General features: G+C 35.8%; 1 protein-coding gene across 2 annotated transcripts; it reads right to left on the minus strand.

Annotated features, from left to right (window-relative positions):
- Positions 1-94: 94 nt before the first annotated feature.
- LOC119831672 (nose resistant to fluoxetine protein 6-like) lies at positions 95-17,551 on the minus strand. 2 transcript variants are annotated; one of them, XM_038355117.1, is made up of 13 exons: positions 17,249-17,551; positions 13,447-13,583; positions 10,371-10,517; positions 9,177-9,333; positions 8,594-8,711; positions 7,548-7,635; positions 5,939-6,105; positions 3,939-4,124; positions 3,439-3,618; positions 2,749-2,899; positions 2,360-2,579; positions 1,781-1,923; positions 95-1,290 (listed from the first exon to the last, which is right to left on the minus strand). In XM_038355117.1, the coding sequence occupies exons 1-13, from the start codon at positions 17,313-17,315 to the stop codon at positions 1,108-1,110; spliced, it is 1,944 nt and encodes a 647-aa protein (XP_038211045.1). In that variant the 5' UTR covers positions 17,316-17,551; the 3' UTR covers positions 95-1,107. The 2 variants fall into 2 exon arrangements, with proteins under 2 accessions (XP_038211045.1, XP_038211046.1); XM_038355118.1 differs by lacking the exon at positions 17,249-17,551 and adding an exon at positions 13,928-14,061.
- Between the last annotated feature and the right edge of the window lie 229 nt (positions 17,552-17,780).

Raw genomic sequence — 17,780 nt, forward strand, 5'->3', positions numbered from 1 at the left:
ATGAAAAAAAAAATGTATTATCGATTTCAAAAAAATTGTCATAGTTAAGAATATCTATATAGATATAATATAAAAAAATAAAATTCTTCAATTTATTTATTCGATTTTATTGATTGAACCTATAGAATAGAACTAATATATACATTATAATAATTCACCGCTTAACAAAATTAAATTACTACACATTCCTTATATCAGAATCAATTTAAGCAACGATAATTATTCATAAAGTAAACAATCTTTTATACTATAAAATAGTAAATAATATCATGAATACATCACTTTTATAATCTGTTAAAAAGTCTTTTATTATCTAGGTAACTCCATAATATGGCGGCAAATGCCATAATTTTCTATATTCATATGATTAATGACTGAATGAATTACCTTAAAACAATATTGAATCCAATGCACATAATTCGGCTTATAATATATTTAACAAAATAAAGGTTAAAACCTTTAAAATTAGAACATAAATGTATAAAAACACCTAAAATAATTGAGCTTTTTACAACTATACACACTAAGTACATTTCTAGTAATAATTACAATCCTTCACTCAGTTAAAAACTTACAACTATGACTGAAATAAAATATTATTATGGTGAAGTAACATACTCTATGTAAGATTACTAAATATATATTTAAAAACTTAAAATGAATGCCTAAGTTAATTAAAAACGCTAGAATAACGTACGCACACTTCGATAAAATCAATCAATCACCGGTTTCAGCCGGCTCTGTCGGTACACAGGGCCACACGCACACACGTGTACATATCATGGCTCAGTAATGAAAACTAGCGATTCCTAAACATCTTTTGATTGTATTCGTAAATAAATCAATATTTAATTACTATATTTCTTGGTAAATTATAAAATGAATTAAAGGAATTTTTGCAAAATCTTTAAACAATTAAGAATCGATCCAGTAGTACCTGAGATTAGCTGTTTCAAACATACATACTCTTATGTTTTATACTATATAGATACATATTTACAAAATAATGAATACACACTACTACTACACACATGTAATGGCTTGTTACAGTAAGTACACCATTTGCTTCAAAGTAACTCATATTTACTACTATAGAACACAATATAATCATACATTTCTCCGACTTATGCTAGCGACGAGATCAAATTTGGGGTTAGCTGGTGGGTCTACCTGCTCCGCGGGTGCTTCCGTCACGGCCTTCCACAGTTGGATAACCGGTAACTCGATGATGAGGCACACCGGGATGCAGACTATGTATGTGACTACTGAACCCACGATAAGAAGAGAGAGCTGAAAAATTGAATCTAAGAATTATCCAGCATCATATTTGTCAGAAAACCTGCGTGAAATAGTAGCATGCTACTGTGTTTCGTAGGGTGTGTGGAGAAGCCGAGCCGAGGCCTGCTTCCTTTTCCTTACCCGTCCATGTCCACTCCTTCTTTCCACTGGTATTTTCCTTATCATCGAGGGATGTATTTGTTGAGGCAGTACCCCTGCGAATGTTCATGGGCAATGGTGATCGCTTACCATCAGGCGACGACCTAACTAATTTTAAATTAAATTTATAAACTCAAACTCAAACTCAAACATTTATTCATTCAATTATACTTCTTATAGAAACACTTTTGTATCTTCATTATATTATTTAAATACACCACTGGTATAGGATTATTAAATAGTAGAAATAGCCTTTATTATGTACAAAATACTTAGAAACGTTATTATATACGAGTATGCATACTGACATAGTCACGATCTTTTAGCTATAAGTTATTCTTACCATAGAGAAAATGGATGCATGTCCAAGCTGCGTGTTACTTGCAACGGCGAAGCGGATAATGATGAAATGAATCACAAACGCACAGTACGATAGGCGCCCGAGCACGTGGAAACCTCGCCAGCTTAGCAGTTTAAGGACTCCCGCTAAAACAGACAGTATTTTTTATTAACAATATTGAGAAATTTATTTTCAACAGACTTAAAAAGAAGAAAGATGCTGATGCCTTCCATTTGGACCCATTTAAATTGGGTTTAGTTCTGACAATTGAAGGTTTAATTTTTGTTAAAAATAATTATATGGGTGTCGTTCATATCCACCCCTTATATACCTACCCATTAATATCGATAGATAAGAATTATCCTGAATAAATCACTCCAAACACAACATATTTATCATGTTTGACTATATGAATATTCGTCAAATTTTGAATTTCGAATTTCGTTCTACAAACGAAAAAGTCTATGAATTTCGAATGTTATTCGATTTTCAATTGTAGTGTTCAGTTTCAAATATCGTTCGATCAATATAAAAAAAGAACCCTAATTTCAAATTTGGAATTCTAATGTACAATATACTCACACGGACACCTCGCGAACAGTCCGAGCATAAACACGCTGTAGCACATCGCTACGAGCGGCCGGTCGAGCGCCGCGTATATTGCTCCGAATACACGTGCCGTTCCTGCCCCACCTGCCTCACTTGCGGCACTTGTGCTTGCAAAGTCCGATAAGAATACTGTGCCGCATAGCGCTACAACGCTGCCCGCATGCAGTGACAAGTGGAAGAGGGTTCTGAACCACTGGAACAGAAAGAAGAAAAGTCACTAACGCCACTACATGAATTTCCACGCATTGTGAGATTTTTTTGGCCCAATGTGTCTTTTCGGTCTTTGATATACATATAGGAATTATTATTAAATGGATATTGGTTTTGCTGACTATGAGAAGATAAAGATTACACTGGAGTACCTTCTTCTCACTGAGATTAATGCCAGCCTGTTGTGTATGGTAGAAGATGAAGGCAGTGGCGACCCCGCACACGTAGCCCGGCAGGTTCATCCAGCTGGGCAGGTACAGCAGCGGTAGGATACGGGAGTCGAGGAACATTGTGCGGAGATCTCTGGAAATATTAGATTGAAATCAGAATATGTTACCTGATAGACAAGGTATGGGTTTATTTATACCATAATTGTTCTTATATACGTGAAAGTCATGTTTAGCTTGCGAGGTGTGATGTTGATTGATTGTTTTAATCACGGTGCAATTTGGATTTGCCTAAAGTGTAAAAAAAAATATTTTTTTTAGCATATTCTTTGAATATCCAACTATCTACCGTTTTAATTATTCCAGACATCCTATGATGACTGGAATAATATAACTGAATTAACAATCTTTCACATGCATAAAAAAAATTCAACTGACTTGAAATTAAGAGAATGTTCACAATTAGACTATATTATATAACATTTTTTGCGTCTGTTTTCTACTTAGTTTTCTTTCGACTAGATTTGGATTTTTTTAATTTGAAGGTTGCTGCTTTCCGAGTGGTTCCGGTCTACTTCTGGCAACTTGAGGGTGGTTAAGACTTTTTATAAAAAATAATAATACTATGACGGGTTGTGAGAGAAAACCATAAGAGATTTACTATGTCCTACTCACTCAGGCGACTGCGCAGTAACAATAGGCGAGAGCTCGTAAAAGTATGTGACACAGCCCGCTGCTACCATCGATCCCAGCATGAGAAGTAGTAGAACCGGCGCTACGGCCCGCCGGTAGCGCACCAGCACGAACATCAGTAGCATGCCTAGCACGTGGAACTGCATGTCCACTGCCAAGTACCTGTGTTTGGATTTTTTTGGCGATTAAGGGCTGATTGTTTTAGTGCTCGGTTTTAGTAAAGGAACCATCATTGGTTATATATCACTGTAAGGATAAATTATAGTAGTAAAGATATATAGTATATTAGAATATGTACGCGCAAGTGGTTAATAGACAATGGCGGTATATACAGAAAATAAAAAATATGGTTAATAATTTTTAAACCATTTTTTTTAAACAAACGCTCTCTAATGATCATGGGATCATGTCGAGTAGCACGAATTCGGAGTCCAGTTATTATTTGTCCTTTATAAATTTCATATATACCAGAGATCACTCACCACGTGTGCCCCATGCAGAACTTGCCAAGCGGCAGGTGGTTATGCACGTAGAGCACGTGGTGCCACCATCGGCTCGCGCAGTCGTGCGCCTCGCGCTGCACCACCCAGGCCCACTGCGGGCCCGCGCCCAGCTGTGGGTACCACGCGATCGTGAAGACGAGCGCGAACAGCGCGATTGGAGTTAACCTGCGACAATAATAATTGTTACCAATACCAGTCCATATAGCATTCCATTCCGTAGACAACTTATTCGTTATCCGTTCTGTAGTTTCTGCGTGATTGACGGATAAACATTCAAACAAACAAACTTTCACATTTATAATATTAGTGTGATAGTGTGATTAGTGTGATTATTGTGGAAGTCGAGTACGTTTCGGCAGGAATTGGACCAGCTCGCAGCGGGGAAGTATCATATCAAAGAAAAACGGCGTGAAATAGTAGCATGCCACTGTGTTCCGTAGGGTAAGTGGGGGAGCCGGAGGCTGGTTTCCTTTTCCTCACCCGTCCCATTCCATTCCTTCCTTCTAGCCGTTAATCATTTTCTTTTCCCTTACCCCATAAAAGCGGGCAGCGCATTCGCAGAGGCACTACCTTTGCGAATGTTCATGGGCGGTAGAAGTCGCTTACCATCTGGTGAACCACCAGCTCAGTTACCCGCTATGACATAAAAAAACATTTTTTTCTTTTACTATGAACACGAATACCAGAATCAGATTATATCATAATTATATTTCACTAATACTGGTATTAGTGATATATATATACCAGGCCTATACCACTCGATTTGCTTTTTTTTTAATTGTGTGATAGGGAAGCGCTTGACTACCAACTCGCCTGCTGGTAAGCGTAGATGGAGCGCGCTTCCCTAGAAGATTCCTGTTCATTCTACTTTTGAAGATCCCCAGATTATTTCCGTCAGGGAACACAGACTCAGGAAGCATGTTCAGCTTGCGCGTGCTTCATAGCCAGCTGTGGGTTGTCGACACTATCTCGCGTCGCTAATATATTTATTGAATTAACTAGGGCTTCAAAATAATATAAAGCAACATAAATTATAGAAAAGCTAGAGGTTGAAAAGAAAGAAAGGATTTTTATATCATAATACTTTATATTGTAAAAATGAAAGAAAATTAGCGACACTTTATATATAAATTACATATTAGTTGTAACAGGCAACCCTTCACTCGGTCCCGGTCAAGGGCACATATCCTATCGCATTAGTAGAAGACAGTCATTTTACCTGCCCACCTGAAACCTAACCTAAACTTTCACAAATTAAAATTGGTGGTCACAAAACCTTTTCTTCGTAAAAGCGAAATCACTCTCTTTTACGAAGAAACATGTAACATAATAAACAATTTAATATCATAAAAGCAAAGCAAATCAAGGTTTTCTTACGACACGTCTGTTATAAAAAGTATCAATAGGTCTTATGACCACCAATTTTAATGATATTTTATTTATTTATAATCTGGCGCACCTCATGATTATTATTTATCGTCATCTGATTTTTTTATGATTGGTGTTTACCTCGCTTAACATTATGTTGCAATTCAAAATCATTAAATTAAGTGTCCCCGTGACGATGCTCGCTGTAAAGAGTACGAAATGTCAGAATAAATAATATTATGTATAAATCACGTTTGAAATCCGTTTAAGTCTGTAAAGAAAATACAATAGTAAAAGGGGAGAAAGAAAATACGTTGATTTCAGGGAAAAATTACACAGATAAGCAAACAGAAAAAACAAACATAGGGAAAGAAAAAGATTTGTAAAGCGTCCTCGAGAAAGGGACGCCAACTCAACTCCCGTGCTGCAGTAATGCTCTCACAGCCCTGGTTTTCAGTCCGTTTGAACTCCTTAATATAAATTTATCGTCTCTTGCACAACAACACGCAACAGCGGTACAAAGTAAGTATATATTATAATTTCCAAAGATGTCCAACCGAGCGGGGCCAGACGCAGCTAATATATTATAGATAATGTACCAGCAATTTTACCTTATCCATCTATTTAAAATGCCAAGCAAGCATTTGACGAACGTCAGCGGTTTCTTCTCCGTCACTATGAGAATGACGTATGCTGTCAGGAAACCAGATATAGAGAAAAAAGCTTGCAGCCACACTGGTGAGTTCAGAACTATCTTCCAAATCAGCTGATCGTATATCTGAAAAAAAAAGTGATTTGAAAATAAACTACTTCTTGCATGAATTTCATGTAAGTCAGGAAGCAATAAATAATAACGGTTTCATAAGTTTCCGCGGCTGTTTTAACCGACTTCAAAAAAGAAGGAAGTTCTTAATTCGACTGTGTTTTTTATTACCACATACCTTTTTATTGGGTAAATCGAATTGATGGCTCATTTTTTATTTGAAATTTGGTGGCCCCCGTGTGGTCCTATTTAAATTTGGTTCAGTTCTGACAATTTGAAGTTATAATGTTTTTTTGTTAAAAATAATTATCTGACATTCGCGAGCGAAGCCACAAGCGGGGTATTAGTTATCAAAAATAGAATATCGTGTCGCAAGTCAAGGTTGAATGGAATATTACAAAATTCTCTTTAAGTCGAAATCTATAACCATACAAGCAATGTGTAATTTTATTTCGAAATAACTTCTTATTAGTAAGACATTTAGTTGTTGCATGTTAGGTTATATTGTTAAAATTAGTGTTTGTGTGTTTATAATATCTCGGGAACTGATAATTTAGACACTAAAGTATACAAAATGTATAACATTGTTTCTCGTCTGAGCACCAATCGACTTATAAGAAGCCTAAACATGTCATTTATACAAACAAAAAATTTTTCAACATAACTTATTCTCTTATAATTATATGAAATAACAAATTAATAATGTCTTCTTCTCTTTCTGATAATATATATATTCTTTGTCATTTTAACTGATAGATTAGCTAATCAGAACATATCCAGAAGTTGTGAAACCGGCCGTAACATGTTGCAAACACAATTATGTAATAAACTAATTTTTGCCCGCGGCTTCGCTCGTTTACGAATTGTAAAAATAATAAATAAATTATTCAGTGTTTATTCTGAAATCTACATGAGGACATAAAGAATAATATGAGCTTGGTCCAACCGATAAGGAGAAGTTCAGAGACAAACTCGATCAAAATAAATATATAATAGCAGTCCGCCCCGGCTTCGTCTGTGTTACATACAATTAAATCAACATACATGCATAACATCATATCCAATGGTAAAACAATTTTGAAATCGGCACAGTAGTTTTCAAGATTAGTGCGTTTTCGCCTGATGGTAAGCGATCACCACCGCCCGTGAACATTCGCAGAGGTAGGACCGCTGCAAATGCGTTGCCCGCTTTTAAGGGTTACGGAATAAGGAAATAATTGACCATAGGAATAAAGAAATGGACTTAAAGGATGAGTTAAACGATACAGGCCTCCGGCTCCCCCACTCACCAAACGAAACACAGTAGCATGCTACTATTTCACGGCGGTCTTCTGTGGGGGTATGATACCTTATCCGCTGCGAGCCGACCCAATTCCTACCATCGACTCCCACAGTAATACAGATAATAAGAGAATTATAGATAATAAGATAATAAGAGATTAACAATGTTACATTACCTTTTCTATAAACTCAGGGTTGTCGATATACGAGTAGACGTAAATCAGTATGACGTGAGCAAACATCACACATTGCATCCCAATGAATCTATAAACACACAGTTAAATGGAAACCTTCATGATACATCAAGTAAAGTAAACATTCTAGAACATTTACATACACAAACACTAGCTACGCCCCGCGGCTTCACCCGCCTAAGTCCGGATCATGCAGGAATATCGGGATAAAAAGTTGCCTATATGTTATTCAGACTGTTCACCTGTCTACATACCAAATTTCATTTCAATCGGTTCAGTAGTTTTTGCGTGAAAGAGCAACAAACACACACACACATATCCTTACAAACTTTCGCATTTATAATATTAGTAGGACTAGCTGCGCCCCGCGGTTTCACCCGCGTAAGTCCGTATCCCGTAGGAATATCGGGATAAAAAGTTGCCTGTATGTTATTCCAGTTGTCCAGCTGTCTAGGTACTAAATTTCATTGTAATCGGTTCCGTAGTCTTTGCGTGAGAGAGCAACAAACATACACATCCTCACAAACTTTCGCATTTATTATATTAGTAGGATAGGATTGATTGCAACTTAACGTTCTAACAATAGATACCCAGTTATCAGTTGGAGCATAAACACATCTCACTGTAAATAAGATGTACAGCATCCACTGAATATCAGTGATATTACGCTGAAATGCCATTCTGTGTTATTTCACTGATATTCAGTGGATGTTCGTTATATTTATGTATTGTATTTTTAATCGACTTCCAAACACAATAAGGAGACGGTTATATGTTCGTCTGTATGTATTTTTCAACCGACTTCAAATAAAAAAGGAGGTTTTCAATTATTTTGTTTCTGCATTCGACAAAACTGCTGTGCTGGTGTGATTTTATTTAGTTTTGGTCTAGTTCTAGAAATTTGAAGAAGATTTAATTTATATTGTTAAAAATAATTATTTACAGAATAATTGAAACTTAGTTATAGCTACGTGGTTAAATCAAAATAAAAATTCAGTTTATTTGTTGTTTATAATTACAATATTTACCTGATACCCTCTAAACAGGTTAAGTCTTTCATCCTCTGCTCCTGCCTAGGCTTGGATCTATCATAAGTGAGTATCTCCCAGTTCTTTTTCAAAGAAAATGCCATTAAAAACCTGTTACCTACAAAATAAATGCAACAAAATATATATCTATAGTAAAACGATCCGCCCCGGCTTCGCCTGAGGTACCTGCATAGCCAGCACTCAGAGATCTCTCGTAGCTATCCAACGGTGGAGGAATTTTTTAAATCGGTTTATTAGTTCCTGAGATAAGCGCGTTCAAACAAACAAATTAACATAGCTACAAGATGGAATTGTATTAAAAGCAAACGCCTGTTAATATCATATTCATCTTTATTCATTTTAAACATATTTAGTTCGTATATTTTTATAATATTTTCTGTATGTGTTACTCCACGTATTTTTTTCTTTTTAATGTTTGTTTTATTGAAAACTAGCTTTCCGCCCGCAATTTTGCCCAGAGTCGCACGAAAGTTTTTATCCTGAATTTTTTTTTCTTTGCTGGTCCCATTTAGATTTGAACTCTGACAAATTGAAGGTGTTTTGGTATTTGGACAGAACCTACCATCACACTTTCCACATCTATCACCCAGCACATTCAGACCAGTGGCGAGACAAGTCATCACCAAGAGCGCAATCATCACCACCCCAAGCGCGCGTGATGTGGCTGATGATTGATCACTGCCAGCTACGCTGCACCATTCTGCTGATACCACCTCTGCCTATAGAATATTAATAGTGAGCGAGTGTGTAAGTGAGTTATTAAATGAGTGTCTGAATAAGTGAGTAAGGGAGAACCCTAACTTAATTTTGTATTTAGCAACTAAGCCTTTAGTTTTTTAATGGGTTTTAAAAGGTTTTTATCAAAGAAATAGCATATTTAATATAATAACGGATTTCATACACGGTTTATTCACTTGCAAAGAAGCAGTGGTGGCATAGTGGGGAGGACCACGGACTTCAAAATCGATAAGTCGGGGCTCGAGACCGGGCGAGCGTGCAGGAAATAAATTGATTTTTCAATTTATCTGCACATGTGGATAACATCACCACTGCTTAAAACGGTGAAGGAAAACATCGTGAGGAAACCGTCATGTCCAAGAATCAAAAGTTCGACGACATGTGACATCTGCCAACCCGCACTTGGCCAGCGTGGTCGATTATGGCCTGAACCCTCATAGGAGGCCTGTGTCCCAGCAGTGGGAACATATATAGGCTGATGATGAATTATTCACTTATTTTATAGCTTGAGGACGAGAAGAGTGGGTCCCGATCAAATTGCAAGTGTGTAATAAATAGTCTTTCATTTCTAAAAAGGTTGGCACGGTCATACATTGGATGGGTGACTAATTTGTTTTGTAGATGCTCTTTGGCTTATTTGTAGGTAAGGAACTCTTAGTTTCGCGAGTACGACTGGACTTTTATTATAGAGATTCATAAATAAATACTACTATAAGTTCTGGATCAAGGATTGTAAATTGATATTAATGTATTATTTCTTATATTGAGTTTTTATATTTAAGCATATGATAATATAGACTAGCTAATAATAAAGATAAAAAGAGTGTGGTTCCTCTCTTGCCCTGACCTTAAAGACTTTGAGTCAAAACACTTTTTTTTCTAACCCTACAGACGTTTTCCTGTGCTCCTGCCTGTCTATCCTGTTAGACTGAGACGTTAACAATTGTACCAAGGAGGCGTTCAAAAAATATCCATACATTCTCCTTTATAATATTAGCTGGATAAATATGGAGATTACCTCCAGACCATAACTCTGTACGCTCTGGTTGACGCAGTGCTGCGCCGCGTCCTGCCAATTCGAAGCGTTGCTATGACAACGCGACACACATACACCTCTGTGGACTTGGCTCCTGTTGTAGTGTTTTAGCGTCTGCGAGGAGTAATCCTGTAACAAGGGTTTTGTTTTAAATATAAGCATTTTTAACACGTGCACAGGTGCTTTGTCAGTTGTAACCTTGAGTTGTTTTTCTTTTGTTTGGCTGGATAGGTAGGTTCTTGTATTCATTTGAAGGTTACACGTTCGTGCGTATGCGCTGCCCGCTTTTAGGGGTAAGGGAAGGAACGAACGAACGCTTCGACTGGCAGAAGGACTGGGAAGGGTAAGGAGATAGAAACGGGTCTCCGGTTCCATCACTGATCGTACAAACAATTTCAGGTCATTTTCCGTGGTACTTGCCCGATGCGGCCTGGCCCAATTCGTGCCGAGGCACGTATAATATATGTGTTATATGAAATCATAATGTGATTAAAAATTGAGTTTAATTTTATGTAATGTAATCATTATTTAATGTTACATAGTGGCTTTTTACTTTCTAACGTTAAGAGCACTTATTATAAAATTTTAACTTTACTAATTAATAAATCCACAAATTGTTCTGTAGCGCAAGAGAAGCCTCGCCAAAAACTAGTATCATAGCGTGTATCACACGAGCGGCGTTACAAAACAAATATTACGTATCACGTCGTCGTCCTTAACCTAGTAAGTTCAAGCACCTTGCATACTCGTCCGAATTACACGTTAGCTCATTGAACAATCTAATATTTACGATTGTGGCCTAAATGTTAATAATAATGCGCTAGATGCTAGTTTATCTTGTAGGATGAACTGGTTATAGCCCGCGGCTTCGCGGTCGAAGGAATTAACGGTTTCCATAATTGTCACTTATTTATTTTATTTATAAGTGAGTGATTGTTGAAGTTTTCAATTTATCTGTACATGTGTATAACATAACCACTGATTAAAACGGTGAAGGAAAACATCGTGAGGTAACCGGCATATCCAAGAATCAAAAGTTCGACGACATGTGACATCTGCCAACCCGCACTTGGCCAGCGTGGTGGATTATGGCCTGAACCCTCACAGGAGGCCCGTGCCCCAGCAGTGGGTATTTAATGTTATATAAATAAATATCCCGCGTTTTTGAAGTCATTTGAAAATATCCCGCAAACCAACGCTGTCTTAACTAAAAATTATCAATTTAACAATTAACTTAAACGCAATTCAAATTACGATAATGAAACAAGCATTATCTGTTAAATCACGATAAAGTAATTACTCAGTAATAACTCTTTTGAGCAATTATTTTTTAAATGAAGCGTCATTCATATCAAAGTTAGTTTAACTTATTAATTTGAACAATAAGCATTAGCATTTCGTAAGGTCGAGTAATTAGTGCATATGTAATAACACATGGCACAATTTTACCGACGTCCCAATTAGGAGGTTACTCGACTCTATTTTTGTTGGTTACTTGATAGCTCAGTGACTTTTTAACCGATTGACGCGGTTCATGTTGTGTTTTATAGATTTTATATAGATACCATAAGCTTTTTTCGCGTGAAAGAGAATCATCATAATATCATCCATACTTACAAACTTTCGCCTTTATAATTTTGAGACCGGAAGCATGGTTTGATAAGCATTTCTGTATGGCTTAGTCCTAGAATTTTATGAATCCCTAAAATCATAATAAATGCGAAAGTAACTCTGTCTATATGTCTTTCTTCACTCCTAAACTAAACAACTGAACCTAATTGGATGTAATTTGGTGTAGAGATAGTTTTATTACTTAAACGCCACGGGAACAAGGGAACTATCTAAACTATGTATAAGTAAAAAACGGACTGTCTATTTATCCTTTGACTAAGCAAGTGAATCCGCGGGGGAATTTTAATATCAGACTGAATCAAACTGTTCATTTTTATGAATGTGGTTTATGTGAAGAATAAATTATCTTATATTAGCTGCCCCGCACGGTTTCACCCACGCAAGTCCGTATCCCGTAGGAATATTGGGATAAAAAGTTGCCAGTATGTTATTCCAGTTGTCCAGCTGTCTACGTACCAAATTTAATTGCAATCGGTTCAGTAGTTTTCCAGTTTTCAGCGTGAAAGAGCAACAAACACACACATCCTTACAAACTTTCGCATTTATAATATTAGTAGGATTCAAAACATCATATAAGACCCTTTATAACACAATCAATAACTAATAACTCATACAGTTTCCTAATTACGTTCAACCTTGTCCTTCAAAAAGTATACGCGTATGACGTGGTACTGTCGTCCCAATTCAAAATATAGATTTCCTATTATTTAAACCTTGATTACATTTCCGACAGGCCTGCCTTTCCGAGGCTGATCGTTAGAATTCGATTTGTTATTTTGAAAGCCCATAAGGTGCAATTAATTTTTTATCGTATGAACAAATAAATTATTCATTCCCTTCACTTGATAAAAAGATGTATGAAATTTATTTCGAAACATTCGGTTTTTATTATTCTACAATTTATGATTGTTACAACTGATTGATTTAATGAGTATCGAGGATAGAATACAAGAGAATACAATAATTTCATAAGTTTATCTCATGGATTAAATAATTTCCTTATGTATACTCTGTACCAAATGAGACAATTTAGTTGATTCTATCATGAAGGCGTCTTTTTTAGTTTTTTTAACGATATTTATTTATTACTAGCGGTCTGCCCCGGCTTTGCCCGTGATACATATATAGCCTAAAGCCTTCCTCAATAATTGGGCTATCTAAAACTAAAATAATCTTTCAAAACGGACCAGTAGTTCCTGAGATTAGCGCGTTCAAACAAACTCTTCAGCTCTATAATTAATTAGTATAGATTATCAAAACATAGCCTAGTACAGTATTAGACTATCTATGACAGAGCTCTTCATCATCAGACCATACATGTTCCCACTGCTGGGACACAGGCCTCCTATGAGGTACGGAGGGAGGTGTTTTCAAAATTGACAGAGCTCTTAGTGCCATATAATATTTAGATTCTTTTGTTACTCACCTTCAGTAGATCAAGGAGAGGCGACGGTGTCTTCGAAACCAGTGCAGCATCCACCATACAGTATCTGTCCATGGGCCGCTGGCACGACGTCCATTCGTCCAGATCGTAGAGCGGTGGTATTGTTGATAAGAGTGTATCTGAAATGTATTTGTATCATTACTAGATGCACGTTCCGCCTTTGCACGGATAGTCATATCATAATTGAAATTATATAAACTATCTTTTAAGTTGGATCAAGCTGCAGATGATGGGCAAATTTGATTAAATTTATTATATTTATTTCTACTGCGTTGACAGCACAATAAAGTGTTTAAAATAAATAAATAAATACGGTTGTGTGGTTTAGGAATCAATCGCGGTCAAACAATATGACAAGTAATTTATATATGTTAAGATTCAAAATAATAACAAAGCTCGATCTCGCTGAAGTTGAAAATAAATCGAATTTCGTTTAAAAATTTCGATCTACTTCGAATAATACCATTCGATCTGGATATAAATCTCGAATTGGTTGGTAGTAACGACATGAACTATGAAACGTATTAAATGATTTATTGTTATGTTTCGGGTGTGCTCAACTTAGGGATCACAAGTCTTACGATATCATATTGAATAAACATGCATGTTGATATTAAACAACTTTTTTCGCAAACTATAAAAACACTATAGGTGTTTTTTAATGTGTCCGCTGTTTAGTAATGTATTGATGTGCAAATACATTAATTGCGTATGTATACGTGTTAATGTTATTCATATTTAATATAGATAAGAAATAATAGTGGAAGTATTTATACCTCATTGCTCTTTCAAGTGTGATATATCCGTTTGTATGATTTCACTTATCGATTTTATTTTACAATAAATTTAGTTTTCCCTTTGAGTGAGCCAGCCCGAGACATTTAATTAATGCCTAATGCCATCGGAGCTATATTCTGTATACCTGAGATTTTTATTTAGTGGGGAGTCTAACGCACATCGATACAAATTATTGGGCTCACTCCACACTCCCACAGAAGATCGGAAGATAGAAGCATGCTACTGTGTTCCTTTCGATGAGTGCTCCCACAGGAAGGCACGTATTCTATTCCCTTCTTAATCCTTTCCCTATCCCTTAGGTGGTACTCAAACATTTGCACAGGCCTCTGCAAATGTTTATGGGCGGTGTTGGACACTTACCAGCATGCGACCCACCAACATTGTTTACCAACTATCAACGTCACATAAAAAATCCTGTTCAATGTGTATTGTTATTACACATTTAAAACAAAGTTAAAAAGTAACTTAAACATAATTTTTATACGTCTAAACTTGTAATAATACTAAGCTGAAGGATTAGTTTGTTTGTTGTTAACCTCGCGAACTACTGGACTGATTTTTTTTTTTATGTCATAACGGGCAGCTGAGCTGGTGGTTTGCCTGATGGCGATCAGCGATAAGCGATCATCACCGCCCATAAACATTCGCAAAGGTAGTAAGTACCTCTGTGAATACGCTGCCCGCTTTTATGGGGTAAGGAAAAAGGATTAACGACTGGAAAGAAGGAATGGACTAGGACGGGTGAGGAAAAGGAAACGGGCCTCCGGCTCCCCTACTCACCGTACGAAACACAGTGGCATGCCACTATTTCACGCCGGTTTTCTGTGGGGTGTGGTACTTCCCCGGTGCGAGCTGGCCCAATTCGTGCCGAAGCGTGCTCGACTCCCACAATAGATTTCAAAAATTCTTTCACCTTCGGAAAAAGGTTGGAAATGTATATGATCCGAGTAATACAGGCTCTATATGTACCATGGGCGAAGCCGGGTCGCACTATAAGTTTTCTATATGACCTAGGTATTATATATATTTATTCTGCCTTAAATTCTTTGGTTATACCTCAAAGGGTAAAGACGGCGATTTCGTTGAAAGCTCTTAGAAGATATATATTTTCCGACGCTTTCAATATCGTCGATGAATAAAAAAAAAACTAATTTTATGCTCTAAAACCTTCAGCGAGAACTCGATGAAAACAGCATGAAAATGGGTGCAGCCGTTGTTTGAGTTTATCGCGGAGAGACAGACATATTTTATAATTTAATAGTGATGTAGTGTTGTTGTACAAATTTTAATATGTTAACGAAAACAGTATCAATTTTGTTTGGTAAGGTTCGGTTGGCACATATACCGATAATATATGTTAACAATTTTGTCTGCCTGTCTGCTTTCCTATATTTCAGCTAATCACTGGAACGATTAGAACAATTTTGATAGTTAGCTAACGTAGTAAGGAATAACTGAAGCTGTACTTAAATCTGTTTTTTTTTAAATTTTTTCTAAAACTCGTGTACGCAGGTGAAACTGTGCAACGCTACTAGTTTAAAATATTCAAATATAATCGTATATATAATGTAAATATATTCAATGCTTGAACTGATATTGAAATTAGTTCGGGCCTTTAAAAGTTATAATACGTCACAGGAAACACACGCATACTCTTATCAAATTTGGTGCCACTTGAATTGTCTTAAAGGTGACTGAACTATTGTTTTAAATACATTCACTATAGCTATATTCAAATCGTACTAGCGTTCACCCTGGCTTCACCTGTGGTACGCTTTTCTCCACAAGGACCTCATTTATTTATTTATTTATTTTAATCATAATCATTCATTTTACTTGCAGTGAAACCAAAAGTTTGTGAAAACAAAATGAGTTGCTTACATTTTATATCTAACGTCAAAAAATAATTTAACGTTAGTTCTTTTAAATTCATAATAATAATAATAAAATAAGCCCAATTAGTCGAGCAGTTCTCGAGTTTTCGCTTAGCAATACAATTGGCATTCTTATTTATATATGTAAATATTTTATCTGCTTTTATTTCCCATCGGAGTAAGAGGTAAATGACTTAGTATAAATACTAAATTAAATACCTAATTGACACAGTGATTAACGCGAGAGCGTAGAACCGAGGAGTCCCAGGTTTGATTCCCGGTGGGAACACAAAAAATATATCTCGGTCTAGCACAGCACAGAAGGCTGATCGATAAGAAACAGAGTTATGTAGAATGTGGAATTGATATAGACTTAAACCGTGTATTTTATGCCAATTTTTTAAATGAATGTTTTATTCATAGAAAATAAACCTGTAGGTCTATATTGGATAATTTTATTTCTATGTTAATTCAAAATATCAACGAAATTATAGTTTAAATTAATAAATGCAGTTCAACCGACATGTTTTTATTGTTATTTATAAATTATAGGTTATTGTGTGAAATTTTAGATCCATAATATTATTATAATCAACACATTCGGATATTCAGCTTGTGACTTAATATATTAACAAAAAACCGACTGTATATTTTCAGAACTATAACAAATTAAAAGGAGATCACACGCAAGCGACCAGTTTTCAAATAAAAAAGGATCATGAAAATCAGTTCTGAGGAATCAAACGTAAAAAACGTTTATAAAAAAATATAAAATTTAGTTAATGACTTAAACGCTTAGTCGTATTAAAAATAATATTACATATCCTTATTGAATAAATAAAACTATTGATAAAATTTTTGAATATATTCTTATTAAATTACTAGCTGCGCCCCGCGGTTTCACCCGCGTAAGTCCGTATCCCGTAGGAATATCGGGATAAAAAATAGATGTTGGTCGATTCTCAGACCTACCCAATATGCTTACCAAATTTCAGAGGAATCGGTCAAGCCGTTTCGGAGGAGTATGGCAACGAAAACTGTGACACGAGAATTTTATATATATAGATATGCAAATTTGGCTTTTTATTCATATATAATAAAAAATATATTACCATTTAATTCTATATAGCTTCCAAGCACACTGCCCCCAAACACGAAAAATAAAAAATAACGAAACATTGTTGCAGAATCGTCCAATAATTCACCAAAAGTTTATCAATTCACACAAATTTTATTAATTCATTCAATCACGCGCATTATTTTATGCTTGTATACAATAACCCTTTTTATATTTTTAATTTCGACTATAATAAATTAGTATTTTAATATAATAAAAACAATTTTTGTTAACGAATATTTTTATTTACCGCGCGGTAACCGTGACCAAGATTAACTCAGCCTATACGAGACATGTGTTGTAAAAATGAGTAAAGCGCGGGGGTGGAGGTCGCCTTCCCTTCTAAATATTTCGACATTGTTACGATATAAAGCGATGCAGATACATCTTCGAAATATAGTAGATGAGTGCGATCGGAAACCTGCGAGGAATTAAAGGAGACTTTAAATTTATATTGATAAAATCTCAAATCCGACATAAATAAGTCATCTTTCGGTACATTTTGTGATGAAAAGAAAATACAATAT

Source organism: Zerene cesonia, chromosome 14, assembly GCF_012273895.1.
Source record: "Zerene cesonia ecotype Mississippi chromosome 14, Zerene_cesonia_1.1, whole genome shotgun sequence".
Classification (NCBI taxonomy): domain Eukaryota; kingdom Metazoa; phylum Arthropoda; class Insecta; order Lepidoptera; family Pieridae; genus Zerene; species Zerene cesonia.